This window comes from Echeneis naucrates, chromosome 13 (genome assembly GCF_900963305.1).
Source record: "Echeneis naucrates chromosome 13, fEcheNa1.1, whole genome shotgun sequence".
Taxonomy (NCBI): domain Eukaryota; kingdom Metazoa; phylum Chordata; class Actinopteri; order Carangiformes; family Echeneidae; genus Echeneis; species Echeneis naucrates.
Genome location: NC_042523.1, coordinates 7115978 through 7131060, shown reverse-complemented (window position 1 = coordinate 7131060; position 15083 = coordinate 7115978). Strand labels below are relative to the sequence as shown.

Here is a 15083-nt window from a genome sequence, read left to right as displayed (position 1 = left end):
TTCAAACAACAGCAGCTTTACTGATATTTTTATTGCATCATTGTTTGTAAATTGTGTCTTCTGTTTTTGGGTGCTTTTTTTTTTTTTTTTAGTTCTGTTTATTGTTGATCTTTTCAAAAATCCATTTTAGCTCATATAAGGACAGGCACCTTAGCTAGGGCACTAAGGTGAGCACCATTAGTTCATACGGTAAAATAAATGTTAAATACATTAAAAAAAAACTCTATGTAATGAATGTACAGCTGCAAAAATGCTCCTAAACCAAACAATTAGCAGAGCTCTAAAACCTCTTTAAATACACTATATTCTTGTTTTTGCGTGTTAGTTACTGTAGCTGTTTAGCCTTGTAAATGTAGCGATTGAATTATGCTCCTTACAGCTTTGTTCCGGTGTTTTGGTGCTGTATTGTTTTATTTTATTGACGTAAATAAATAAAGCACTTGCGAGGATCCCATCGGCGTCATGGTAGCTCACCTGAAAATGATGTTGAGATACTGTATATCACTTAATATGAACACGGCGCGCACTTGAGAGCATTCTTTTGTTCCTGTGAACTTCACAATTACTCACTGACATGGAATTTAAAAATAAATAAATAAATAAATAAAAAAACACATTTGGATCCCCTGAACCACACTCTTTAATTCAGCATCATTAATGAGGCATTGTCAGACATGTGCGGTAACACAGTGCCTGACTATACTCAAGGGCAACTACTACAATATCTGCTGTTTTAAAGACTGCTGAGAGGACCATCCTTTTGCTGCTTTATTTTCGGAAAGGACTTACTCTGATTTCCTCTTTAACGTGCCCCCTCTTAAGACAAGTCGAACATGTATTTTAATTGCATATTAAAGTTTCCATCCTCTTAGATTAGACAGCTTCAACAGAAATAAACTCACAAACCTGAGTTGAAGCATATTTTTTCAGTCAAATAAATGTCTGCATTCAAAGGAAACAAATTGGAACCTTTAAAGATCTTGTGCTTAAAATCAGCATCCTGAATATCGTGCTGGGTACTTTTTTTTTTTTACTGTCGAATAGTTTTCAAATCCAAACTTGCTGCGGCGGCTCTGAAAGACCCATAATCAGGCCTGGGAGCGTCTGTCTCAGGCTGCCCAGGTAATGGCCGCCTGTCACATGACGCTCTACGGCAGAATTGAGATTTTAGCTTAGTATAGCATTTACGCTGTCTCCCTGCCCAAACTAACAGCACCCCTCCCCCTCAAAGGGAGTGAAGTGGTTTAGATTAATGCTGACCTTCATGTAGAGGACTGCTGAAAATGATTACATGAACAACCCTGCTTTGTGAAACATTTAAAGATCACACTTAAGCCTGAGAGATATACTAAAACAGCCACATCTACTCCACTCATCCATTCAAACATTTCCATTCTGAGCCTGAAGCACAACACACACTACCAATGTATAGTTGTTGTTTTGTTTTTTTGTTTTTTTATCATGTTTCAATCATTATTGTCACAATAATGTCATGTAATGGAACAATAATGATCATGGCAGTGTTTTTATTTGACATTCCAAAACAGGAACAGCCTCTTCTCTTATCTGCTGGTTAGAGCAGATAGAAAAACTGTGAATTTGGCAGCACATTAATATTCCATACTGTATGTTACTGAAGTGCACCAGCACTCTCTTTGAGGCACAACATGTAAACAACATGTTCCATTCGCTGCAGTCCAAATAAGGCCACCTCTGAAAAGTCAACCTAACGGTTGCCAGTTTTGGCTTGAAAACTCACACATGTAAATATGCATCCCTCTACTAATCGACTGTTTAAAATAGTCTCGAGATTACAACTTTCCTTTGTTAGTAGGTGGTATACATTTTTGGTGGGAGCACAGAACATATGAAAAATGCGTGAACAGAAGTGTGGGAAAAATATTTCTTTATGCTAAGAGAACAAGAAGAGCAGATTTTTTTTTTTTTTTTTTTTTAAATTGGCACGATTATTCCACTGAAAATAACCAAGTTGCGAAGAAAATGTAAACTGCATGCATACTGTCAGATTTAAAGGAAGACAATCCATGAGTGATGTAACCAGCCTGATAAATCTGATCACAATTCTTTTTGAATGGTTCTTAAAGGAAATGTTTGAAAGGTGAGTAGATGAGACAGGCTGCTTGTATCAGTCGGTCTCTGAGCCCCCGCCCCCCTTTCACCACCACACACCAGCATTGTTGTTGATGGCCGGGGTGATTGTTTTCACCTAGAGTGACCTTTTCCGAGCAGTCTTAAGAGGAAAACGTGGGCAAAAACATATTTCACGTAATTCATTTCTGTAATGACTGAAAGGTCATATCTGTCACCAAAAACAATCATTTACACTGACAGCGTAATTTAAACCCCATTGGTTCGACATCAGCAGAAAAGCTTCTTATGTTGGTGGCAAACTTGCTGATCTGAGGCCCTCAGTAAGCTGTGCCATTTTAAATCCTATCAGTCTCGTTGATTGGGAAGATTTAAGCAACTATTTAAGGGCAGCAACTAATTAGCACTAAATCTAGAACTGGAGCTAATCTGTAAATTACCTGTGTGGTGAGATGCAAGTGTGAAAACTGTTCATCCACTGCTTCCAACACAGTCAACCTCAGATAATTTGACAATTTAAAATCGACGGAGGACATTTAAAATCATTCCATGCGGGCCTTTAAATATGCAATTCATTCAGTCATAGAAAATCCATATGTAATTATGGCAAAAGCAAAGGCTGTGATTATTTTTGCCCAGATTAGTAATGTACTCTATGTCACTCTCTTTCACACCCCATTTGCATCTAGCAATAAAGTACAAATACAAAGAGGATAGAGGACACAATTTACACCCAGATCACAACAACATTAACAAAAATAGACACAATCTGGCGGCAGATTCTGTCTCAACTTCCGTTGTAATTCATTCCTGCTGGAAATGGCTCCTGAGTGTTATTTATTTATCTTTTCTTGCGAAATCAAATATGAAACTTTCAAGCTTTAAATTCATTTGTGTGAGAGACACAGTAGACCATATGCAGCCTCTATCCGCAGTGGAATTGTAGTGGTATTCTCTAATGCTGCCTTCAGTTGTAAACAAGAGCAGATCAGACAGGCACAATGGACGCGTGCAGATGAACAACCGCGTATCAGATGTGTACTGTACCCGTGCTCGCTGCTGATAGTGTGATCTTAACTGATGCAGTCAGCTGACTGAGTTGTTACGGAGGCTGATGAAGCCTGTTACAAAGGAAATAACCAAGACAGAGTGAGCCGTCTGTCAGATTTATCCTCCATCAAAAAGGACATTTGGTGGCTGCTACTGAGCAGGACCTGAGCAAAAGTGAGCCTCCCTTGAGTCCCTCATGGTACTGAGTGCTGTCTTCCCCTGTGATTTTCCCCAGTGGGGGGTGGGAGGTGGGGTAGGGGAAGGACAATCCTCAGAACTGGCAATAAATATCCCTGCTGAGGGAAACTCTTAGCTGTGTTGGGTTAGGGTTAGGGTAGGTGTTGTTTTTTTTTTTTTTTTCAGCTGTCATAAAAAAAGAAAAGTGGAAAGTGGCAATACATCAGCTTCAGAAAGTGGGTCAGAGATACCGCACTGTCTCTAGGTGAAACGGGAAATTACACATTCAACTGGTTTTCTCCAGACTGTACATGTGATGAGCCTCAAATTCATTTAGGGATTACGTTTTCTGGCAAAATCCTGGTTCTTGTAAGAATTTTGCTACGCGCTGACAAATAAAACTGATAAACCTGACAGTGCATTAGGAGTATAGAGTCTAAATGGCAGCGGGCAGATGACAACAACGCGACACCTGAAACAAAAAAATTGATCCACCAAGTCCAGAGGACTGCTAACAGACTGATAATGCTGATGAATGTTTTAATTAAAAAGAACTTAGTGGAATACACAGTAGATTGTAAATTATGTGGTAACTTTTCCCAATAACCTTGAGTATGGATTTCCTTTAAGAAGTTTAGAAGCCACAAGGTGGGAATAAATGAGAAGTTTTCACATGCTCTTTAAAAGCCAATGACAGAGACTTCAGAGACATTCAACCAAAACCACACTCTTTCTCTAGCCCCAACCAAAGTGCTTTTGTTGCTTAAACCTCACCACAGACAGGCCTCTGGATGCAAAACCGGTCTCTGGTTTGACAGTTGTGGGCTTTGTGTGCCTGCCATCTATCCCAACCACCTGCTCGCGACTGCTGCTTTTAATAAATGTTGTGCTTCATTCGTTCATTCAGTCACTGAAATGCTTCGTCTTCGAACATAAAAGTCCAGTCAGGGATTAGGTTTCCGACAAAATATATTCTCTTCTGCCGTTTAAGTTGTATAGAAAAGCCATTTCTTCTTCTAATTCTTTCCTATTTCCTATTAAATTCACATCCCAGCTCCCTGAACATGTCCTTCATAATGGTTGCATAACACAATTGAAAGCAACCTGTTTCGCTTTAGCCTCATACTTTACCTTTGGCATACAGATTTTCCCACAATGGAGTTCTCCATCCTCCTGGCAGAGACTTCACTTTTACAAGTTTCTTTGCTACTTCCAACTTAGTTTTGTTTTTTTTTTCTTTGTTTTTTTACTTCAGCATGGTAACAGTAAAAGGATTTCTAATAAGGTTCTTCATCCTCAATTTGCTGCTCTGTTATAAATGATCCTACTTCTCTCTGCATTAGTATATAAATAAATCCAGATGCATGTTTTTCCATAATAATGATTACTGCCATTATGATCTTCTATGCCGGATTCTAGGTCTCATATTGTTTTCAGCAGTTACTCCACGAATTGCTTAGCAGTTATTAACATGCAACAGGAAAATGGATAAACTTCATTAATCAATATTTCAGACCTCTACATATGGTTATATTCAGTATCTTCATCATTATTAATAAATGTTATAAACTGTAATTGCGGTCCAGACAGTGATGTTGAAAAATGTTGAACTAGGCATGGGTGCTGAATTTGTATCTTCTGTTAATTAAAAACAAGCCCCTTAATTACTTTTGTAATAAAAAAAAAAAACAACAGAAAACGCTGCATTTTCAAAGAGGAGGGGGGGGGGGGGGGGGGGGGGGGGGGGGGGGGGGGTGCAAACCATCAGTGTTCATTCATGAACATTAACAACATTAATCTGAGATGTTGGTTTACATCCAAATTAAAAAAAAGGGAGAAATAAAGAGAGGAATCACAACACACAGACACAAAAGAAAAAGAAAAAAACAAACAAACAACTGAACTGAACTAAACAAAACTAAACAGCCTCGACAAACCGCACTGGGCTAAATAATGCCCAAGTGTATGATGATGCTCATAAGGCATGTAAGCAAACTAGATTTCGTTTCATCACATGAACAATTTATGTGGGGTGCTAAAATTTCAAATTGGACAATTGTAATATAACATTTTTACAGAAGCAGCAACAGCACCAGCAGTGGCATCAATAAACTGACAGTGCCACTGAGACACTGGGGTATTGATGCTGAGGCGCCAGAATGCTATCAGCCAGCAAGAGAACACCAATAACAGAAATATATACCAATATAAAAGGAAGATAAATGTCTTTTGTTTCCTCAGAGGTACAACCCATACATGGTTGAGCAGCACAAAAGAAAAAAAAAATATCCTCACCTATTTAAAAATAACCATTTATTAGACAAAAGATGAGAATCTGTGGCGACGAAGTGAATATATAGACCAACAAATACCAGGACGAAGGAGTACCTAGTGAGAGGCAGCTGAAAAACTGAGAGAATAGAAAGCAGAAAGTGTCCAGCTCTAATACACAACATGTCTGGGAAAATGTGGATGAGGAAAGTGAATGAGAAACACTCTTCTCTTCCCTTATCAACCACCGAATTTGTCCTTGAACCAGGAACAATCCCCCAGCTGCTCCATTCGAGCTGCACAGTGGCCAAATAGAGGGAAAAAAAGCATGAAGGGGTGAGACGGGCAGCTCCCCAGTGTGAGCATGTGAATCTATACATATGTGAAGCGGGTTGTAGCTGAGAAAGAGCAGGCATGTTCTGCAAACCTTTTCTGGGGGAATAAAGGTTAGAAAATGCACAAAAAGCTTTGCAACAAGCGGCGTATGTTAATGTTTCCTGGGCTCTTGGGGGAGATAAAAGGGCGATCCAAACATTGTTTATTGAGGGCTGTGTGTGGCATAAATCATGCAGCAAGAAAATGGAGGCAATAACTCACCTTTCACTTTGCTTTTTGTCCCAGCCACTGAAAGCATGAGGGGGTAAAGCAAGACATCAGCAGGTTAGATAGGCAATATGGATGAGTAACACTGATGGCATGATTATTATTTGCTCTATCCATGATGCTGGGATTAAATATTGTGAATGTGGAGGTGTGAGAAGAAGAAAAAAAAAACAAACAGACCAAATATCACAACTTTATTAAATTAAGGCAAACAAAGAAGTAGTATTTACACACACACTTTAGTGCAAAAGCTTTCTGACTTATTTTTGGTACTGTATGACCTAAATTACAATCCTCAGTGTATTTGATCAAAACCGATCCAGAAGTGGATGAAATTATTAATAAGCGTTATTAAAAAAATAAAAATAAAGCGGTAAGCATAATTCGCATTGTGTAATAAAGTGAAATATGCTATTTATGCAGGCTGTGTCTTGCAGTGTTTGAAATAGAATACATCACACTTAACAGTGGTGGAAACGCGTTGTGAGGCTTTATGACAGGGAAACCACAAAACAGCTGTTTACTTCAGCATCTTCTTTGTCTATTGTTCTCCTCGAGTCATGATAGATAACTCATTAACTAGACGCAAGGTGTCAGGGATATACAGGGTTAATTAGCAGTTTCCAATCAACCCCAAACTGCATGCCCAAACAGAGGAACCAAAACCGGAACCCAAGGACTTTCCATTTCAGAGGTGTCAGGCTCGACACAATTTAACAAATTAGATTTCACCGGACAAAACCTGTTGATGCATCATTTACATTACACAGTGAAGCTGGTTAGTTCTATTATCATGTACAATAAGAAGGACTTTAAAATAACCCCCTACCACCACCCATGTCTGGCTCTGAAACTGCCTGTGTGCAGCTGCTATAAGATTACTGTGTCATGGATAATTATGTTAAATCTGCTTCATTCCATCACCGTGTAATCATTTATCATATCATATAGCTGAAGGATCATTGAATAGTGCAAATAATCCAAACACTTGAGTGCTGTGAAATTCTATTAATAAATTGCATCCCCTGGAAGGCTGATCTGATCTGTGCCTGGAGAGACTTCTCAATAACTTTCAACTTTGACCTTCTGTGAAAATTCAGTGGTTCTCAGAGCAATATAGTAGCTTTGTAAAGAATTTCCTTCTGTCGTCATCTGAGAGACAGGAGCTTTGTTTGTCTCCACTGGTTACATAAGGGAAGGTGCTTAGCCGTCTACAGGTAGAGACACTGAGTAGAACACGTTAACACTGGATCTGCAGAGAAGATCCAGATTTTGATCGATTTAGCTTAGTGATGAATGCCAATCAGAAGGAGGAGAGGGTGCACATATGAGACATGCTATCACACGTTTAAATCATCATTAATATGCTGCAGGATGTCTGAAGGGCTGAAGGCTCTGTTAGGGTAGACGCACATAGTAATGGTTTTCTAACACGCAAACTTGGTCAGAAGGAAGTTCAACCGACCGGCTTTCATACAGAGAAAATCGTAGTCTGGCTCATGTTTTTTAACTTTTACGGCTTAAAACGCCGTACAAATGACCAAAGCAGGGGGGAAAATATATTTAATGTGGCATACTCATGAACACATCCAAGTTGGCCTAAATTATCACGTCGCAGCACTGGATTTTCATACTGCGCATAAAGGACTCCCACTGCACTCTAAAGCGATCCGAGTCTAGCAATTTTTGGAGTACGGTATCACAGAAAGACACTCCAAACACAAGAAGAAAAAATCAGTGTTCATATTGTATTTCCCCAGGTCATTATACAGGAGAAGGAGGAGGAGGAACAAACAGGCAACCACTCACCTCAAAGGTGACAAGTGTGTATCTGGGTCTTTGTATACACACACACACACACACACGCGCACACAAAAAAAACCGATAACTCAGGAAAAATCCTGCAGTCGTCACAAAAAGAATACAAGTTATTCACAGTGGATGTTTGGCTCAGAGCTCACACATTCTGGGCACACAGCAGCACAATAGGACATCGTGACCAACACAACCCTGAAAAGAAACTCAGCTGTTGATCCTGTTGTGATATTTTGGTCTTTTAAAGAACATCACTGAAGGTGGGAGGTTATGCCCAAGGTACGGTCTGAATGGCACACTGAGCACACGCCATTACCACACCAGCTATCAGAAACATTTTTTGTGAGTAAAAAAATAAATAAATAAATAAAAATCTTGTAATAATTTGGGGACTGTAGTCCAGCAAAATCAAGACTTTGAAGAAATAATTACCGTTACTGCTAAGAACCATGCAAAGCGTTCAGTAGAGCTGAATGAAAATGTCTGTGCTTTTGATGAGTTTTTCTTTTTCTTTTAACCAGAAATACCAGCTTAAAAATATTACTGAAGATATAACCAAAAAAAAAAAAAAAAAATTATGCAACCTATACTGGTTGTCATTGTAATGTCAAACTATAATTTTTGCAGCACTGAAAAGAAATCTTTTTATAATTTAAACAATTTGGAATTGGCCACGTAATACTTTTGCAAATCAAAATCTTTCATCGTTTCATTCCCAATGAATAAATTATGTCACAGTTCGAATTTTTTAGGATGTCCTATTGTTCACCTACGAAAGATGCCTCTCAACAGAGATGTCGATGAAGCAGGACTGCAGGTTTTCCTTTAAAAAAAAAACAAAAAACCCAAAAACAAACAAACCTCTGACCAAATCTGCACTGACTGGAGGTCACACAATGTGCTGCTTCTTGGTGGACACAGAAGCTGACTGACAAGAACACTTCTTAGCTCCTTGAGAAATAAGCTCCTCTTGTAGTATTTACCCCTCTCCCACCTCAGGTCTACAAATGGATTGTTTGCTGACACATCCTGTCTATAATGGGAAACGTCTAACAGCTAACAGGCCCGCTGTTTCCATCCAGCTGGAGGTGCCTGTGACATTGTTCACACTATGCGCACCTCATTTATTTCTGTTGTTGTCAAAGATAATTTTTTGGCTTCATACCATCTATCTGCTGCTCAAAGTTGCATCTGTATTCGACATTCTTAAATGCGGCATTCATGTGTCCTCCACTGCTGATATCTTAAAACTGCTGGGCATCCATCATAACAATAATGACACGTTTGCAGAGAAGGCTTTTTCAGAGGCATGGCTCCTCAGTGTGTGCACTGAGGCTAAAGATTGTCCTGAAATCTGCATTTTTTGTTGTTTTTTTTTTCCTCCTCTGAAACCAACCTCCACAATTTTGTACATAACCACACGACACAACTCTTAACATTTCTCTCACAGGAAAAGCTTCAATAAAAATGGTGACCATTTTTGCTCATCATAATAGCCACAGCTGAAAGTGGACTGAACCTGCCAGTAAAAAAACAAAACAAAACAAAGCAAAACAAAAAAAAAAAACCCACCAAACTATATCTGACGTAAAAATGGGTCAGTGTTAATCTGGAGTCTGCAGAAAGGACGAAGTGTTTATCGATAAAAATAGGTCATTTCTTGGTGATCCTTCAACAAACCCTTATCAGATGAGGAGACTGGGAGGACTGTACGAGTAACATGTGCCATTCTACTATCTAATGGAAAATTCATTGTTTTTGACACTCATTAATCTTTCTGTAAGCTCCCAAGCCTGCGCCTCTCCCTATTTTCTCCTTATGTGGAAGTTATTAATCTCTGACTCCCTCCAAATTTAATAGTGTTGACAGAGTCAGACACCATGATAAGATTCTCCTTGCTGTGAACTGGAAATGTTTGCAAGCACATGGGAAGCATATCAATACATTCTATCTGAAAAGTATAACGCTTTGACATTCCTTGGAGGACTTTCACTGAAAATCAATGGCAGAGCACGTAACAACACAAATCTCTTTAAGAATGTCAATGTGTTTAACACATTTATCGCATGGTTAAATGCATGAGTGCATTCATTAAATTCAGCGCTACAGTACGTGGAAATAGTGCAAACCCCTGTTTGGTCCTGTTCGTAGCAACACACGGTCGGAATAAGTTACAGATTTCATTGCAATGAAATAAAGAAAGAGAACAAAACCAACACTGTTGCCTCTATGCTTAAACAAAATGCCATGGGCATAATAATTAATTTGTTCGTAGCATATCAGAATCTCACACGTCCTTAAGAGTTGCAATGACCCTCTAACTCACAGAAACCAATAACATCCCCCTGTGATGACTTTGTATAGGAGCATAATTGTCATCTTGATACCTTTAACCAAATATTTTTCAGATCTGACTGTATCATAAACAACTTTCCATTATTTAGTGGCTCCGAGGGAGTGCAAGGGGAAAGTCAATGACATTCATTCAGTTATTTTAGGTTGGACAGGCAACATGTGGAGAGCAGTTGCTAATTAACACTTCTGAACAGCTCATTACTGAAAACCTCCTACAGGTTTTTTGTAGGTATGTTGTAGGATGTTTAGTGAGCAATTAAAGCTAAATGCTAAATAAATCCTCATTAAATTATTCATATTAAACAATTATGAAACAATATGTCACTGTAGGTTGTGAATTAAAAACTCTGGTCATAGTTACCTAATTTGTGTGAATATGAATTACTGCTTCAGTGACTCCACCTTGAGATATATAAAAAAAAATAAATAAATAAATAAAAATCCCCACACACCTTAACTTAAAGATTTTGTAATTCTGAAACAAGGCTATACGAGTGTTGCAAGTTCAAGGATCATTTTAAGATTTTAATTGCAGATCATGTTTCCAATAATCTCCAATTAATGAAGACAATGCAGACCATTATAGCCCAATCTAAACAAACAAAGCCTTGAAAACAAAAGCTGATCCAGCTTTACCTAACATCATCAGTGGACACGGAGAGCACCTTGGAAAAAAAAAAATAAAAAAAAGAAAGCGAGAAATGGAGGACACAATGTTTAGGATAAACAGGGAGCCCGCACAAGACAGATATGTGCACTTTGAGATGGAGGAAAACAATAAAATGGACGATAGGATGCCAATGACAATGAGATAAGAAAACAATAACAAAGAAAGAAGCACGACGAGGCAGAAAGATGGGACTTTGGCCAGTTTGGCCACCAGAGGGATGAAATTGGAGCAGTCAGTCTGCTTGTTAGCAGATTCTGCATTGTGTCAGGCTCAAAGTGCAACACAATGAAGTCCATTTATTTATGTCAGACTTCCTTCTGAAGTGGGCTGCGGGTCTGTTATGAAGCTATAGTTGCTGGTCCCTGCGGTGATCAGTTTAACCGACCACTGAGAGGTTTGTCCTCTAACACAATGAGAGTTGGCCTTTGTCCCTCAGTTGGGCATTGCTGGGGTCACTGCTCTCCCTCTGCCAGTGTCAGACAACAAACTCTCCTGGGACAATGCAGCTGTAACTAACCCGTTGACAGGGAAGCACTTCATCATATTCAAGTCACACACACGCTCTTAATGGCTGCTCTGGGCAGCTGTGTGTGTTAGTGCCCTGTAAACAGACCTGGCAGCTACCTGAGTTGTTCAGAAAAGTATTTCATTTTAATGCAGCGGTTTCAGGACACAGCTCAGGTTTTTGTCATCATTAGTCCCTTTTTTTAAATGAATGAGTCCTACTAGGCCATTACATTTTATGTGCCAAACATTTATAGGTAGATTAGATCAGATGCATGTTGGATTTGTTCAAACAGAGATGCAGACACATGTAGCTGAGCAAAGGAAACCAGAGGAAAACCAAATTAAACCAAATTAAAACTTCATTCAAAGATTTTATACATCTATATGTACATATAAACACATAGCCTGCACACAGGACAGTTTTAAGAACTACCACTGCATGATGCCACTCCAGACAAGTGCAGTTGCATAGAAAGTAACAGGAAAGCACTTTTCTAAGCAATGGAGGCTGGATGCACTCCATCAAAATATGAGAAGGTTCACTCCCATGTCATGTCAAATTTCTTACTTGCCCTTCGAAGGGAGAATTAGATTTCTCTCTCAGTTTAAGGAATTACATTAAATTACATAAGATTAGTCTGCCAAGAGCATTCTGCTGAGGGCTTAGGTGATTTCCAATGTGGGGGCATGCATCTATGAGTGATGGGAGAGATAAAGGGCAGTGAATTATTGTGATTTTTTTTTTTTTTTGTAAAAGAAGTGTATACTAGGAGAAAATAGCTTAACCTATAACTTGATATTTGAAAGAGTAAAAGTTCACCACAATTGTGTTAATATTACACAAAACCCAAGGGTACGAGCTAGAGGAGACTGCTCATAGACCTCACTGGCACCACAGAGGTTCAACTTTGGCATTGCTTTGAATTGTGTAACGTTGAAATGGGAACAAGAGGAGGAATAATTAACTCTGACTATCGCATGCAGAGTGGTCTGAATGTAGTTGTATAGCTTCAATTTGTTGCTCTTTTTGTCTGCTTTCTTAAAACTATTTGGGGAGTCAATAATAGTTAGATCTTTAAAGGTGAAAAGGTAACTACACTAAGCTTTTGGGACCAATCTCAATTTCACCACTTTATTCTTGCCATGTCAACAAATGTGCAAACCTTTTGGTCTAGTGGCCTTCATCGGTGGCCTTCACCTGCGAGAAATTGAGATTAGTCAACTTTGTCCTGAAGCTCTCTGTGTGTGTTGCCTTTTCACCTTTGGGTATTCAATATTTGACAGGTCCTCAGGGGGCAAGTGAGGGAATGTGGTGCAACAATCTCTAAGAAAAGTGCAAAGCTCTTGATGGCGGATTCTGAGTAGATTATATTTACTGGTGAGACACAGGCATTGTGCCAACCAAAAACAGGTCTCACCTTTGCCATTCCTGAACAGGTAGGCAGAGAGGAGGTTAGACAGCTATAAATAGATATCAGACAGAAATAGATGTTGACAAACCAGGCAAACAAGACTAAAATTAATTTAATGCCTTTCTTAAATTGACAAAACAAGGGTGCAAGACAATACTGTCAAGAAAGTGTGAAAGCTGTAGATGAGGGTGTCGGACAGTGGAGGTGTTTCATTTTACACCAATTTAATTCATTTCCATTTAGCCAAATGAGTATTTTTCTGCTGCCCAGTTGTAAAACATGAAATGAAGCAGGCCTACTTCGCTGTGCCTTTTATTAGGTTGGCCAACTTGCCTGCTATAAAAATGGTAGAATAATCTTATTGAGCTGCTCAAAGATTAATTTTGCCAGAAAACGCGGAAGGAAAAATAGAAAAACTTGGCAAAACATGATTATATTGTTTTCTCTCTTCGAGCTAATGACAGCAGCCAAGTAGCTCAAAGTTACACTCATGGGTAATGTTAATCCCTGGATGACGCTGTCTGAAACTTTGGAAGAGTGATCTTACTCTGCTATATCATCTTCTTTCCCAATAAATCATGCAGATTGTATAATTTGAACTTGCTGTATTAAGATCTTGCTTTAAAATTTTGTGATCCAACCAGCTGCAGCTCCACAGTCCTGGTTCGGCTCTGCAGCCTCACCAAGCCAGATGTGGCTGCTGCTGTACGAGTTCTCCACCGAGCCAGAACAAGAAATGGCTTCTCCAGCTGCACTGCAAGATGGTGGCGCCGCAGTCCTGAGCTCTGCAGCTCGCTGGTTAGCGCCGTCTGAACTTTCCTACTCCATTTGACCAAGCACATGCACTGCATAACAAAACAGCAGCTCTGTCCTTTCATGTTGTGTATCATTAGTTATCATCACAAACTTTCATTTCCAATCCCTCTTTGCGGATGTGTGTCACCATAGTTAATTTCCTGTGGTGTTCAGATGAGTGCAAACAACAACAACAACAACAAAAAATAACTAAAAAGCAAAGCAAAAAAAAAAAGAAACAAACAACAACAACAACAACAAAAAAAACCTAAATAAATGAGTGCATCTGAAAATCTGTCCAGCTACAATTCATGTAGGTTGTGGTATGAGGTATGAACTGATGCCTACGGTGGGCTTTGTGTGTGAGTACAGAGATTAGTGAAATGAATAAAACAAGCAAACAAACAAACAAAAGAAAAAAAAAGACCCAAAACAAATACCATGAATTAACAAACACTGAAGGCTTTCTCAGCACTTCTACTTCAGGCTTTGTGGCTGGAGATGGAGTGGAAATTATTGCATCCGGTGCAGACACCATGTGAGAATAGATAAAGACAGCTTTGTTTTAGACTTGTGTTCTGCAGATATAATTTAATTTAAAAGAATGGCAGAGATGGAGGGTTCAGGTAATGCTCATAAAAAGTTGCTTTGGATAGGGAACAAGGGAATATCTTGGAGAAATATCTAATAGCAATGGAAATTGCTTTGAGGAGATCTGAAGTATGCACCGCAGTCTAATTGGTCTTTGAGTTGAAGGGCCAGCAGATGAGGCTATATGTGGCAATATTTAAAATGTTTTCAACGTTATTATCTGCTTTGCCTTTTTTAAGTAAAGTTTGAAAATTCACTTTTTGTTGATACAGATCTTTAATAACATTTATTGCATATTGTTTGAAATTCCTTATTATGAATAACCCCTAGAGATGTCCCAACCAATTTTCGAGGGGGATCCTCAACACAAAAAGAATTATACATTACAATCACAAAAAGACAGGACAAAAACACAACATAACAAAGAAACAGGAAACAAAACAATGGGCACTGAGTAGTGGTAATAGTAGGACATCTAAAATCAAGAGAACATACTGGGAATAGAGACAAATTGTTTCGGTGAGTCAGTAGGCAGTACTGGCAGTGACAATCTATAATGTGAACATACAATGAATGTGGAGGAGTCAACAAGTACAGTGAGCTCTAAAGTAAGAAGGAATTTGCATTTTTGAATAAACAAAAAGACGCTAAATATTGAATATCTAATGGCAAATTATTCTGAGGGAGCTTTAAACACAAAGGCTTTTTTAGCTCTCAATTTTGTCACA

General features: G+C 38.9%; 1 protein-coding gene across 2 annotated transcripts in view; it reads right to left on the bottom strand.

Moving 5' to 3' along the window:
- The window catches only part of cadm2b (cell adhesion molecule 2b), a 141728-nt gene that overhangs the window by 34289 nt on the left and 92356 nt on the right, over positions 1-15083 (bottom strand). Inside the window, exon 2 of one of the 2 annotated variants that reach the window (XM_029517697.1) lies at positions 6205-6231. The exons of the other annotated variant lie outside the window; for it this stretch is intronic. Coding sequence (XP_029373557.1) covers positions 6205-6231 — 27 coding nt within the window. The remainder of the gene's footprint in view (positions 1-6204; positions 6232-15083) is intronic. 2 annotated transcript variants of the gene reach the window in all.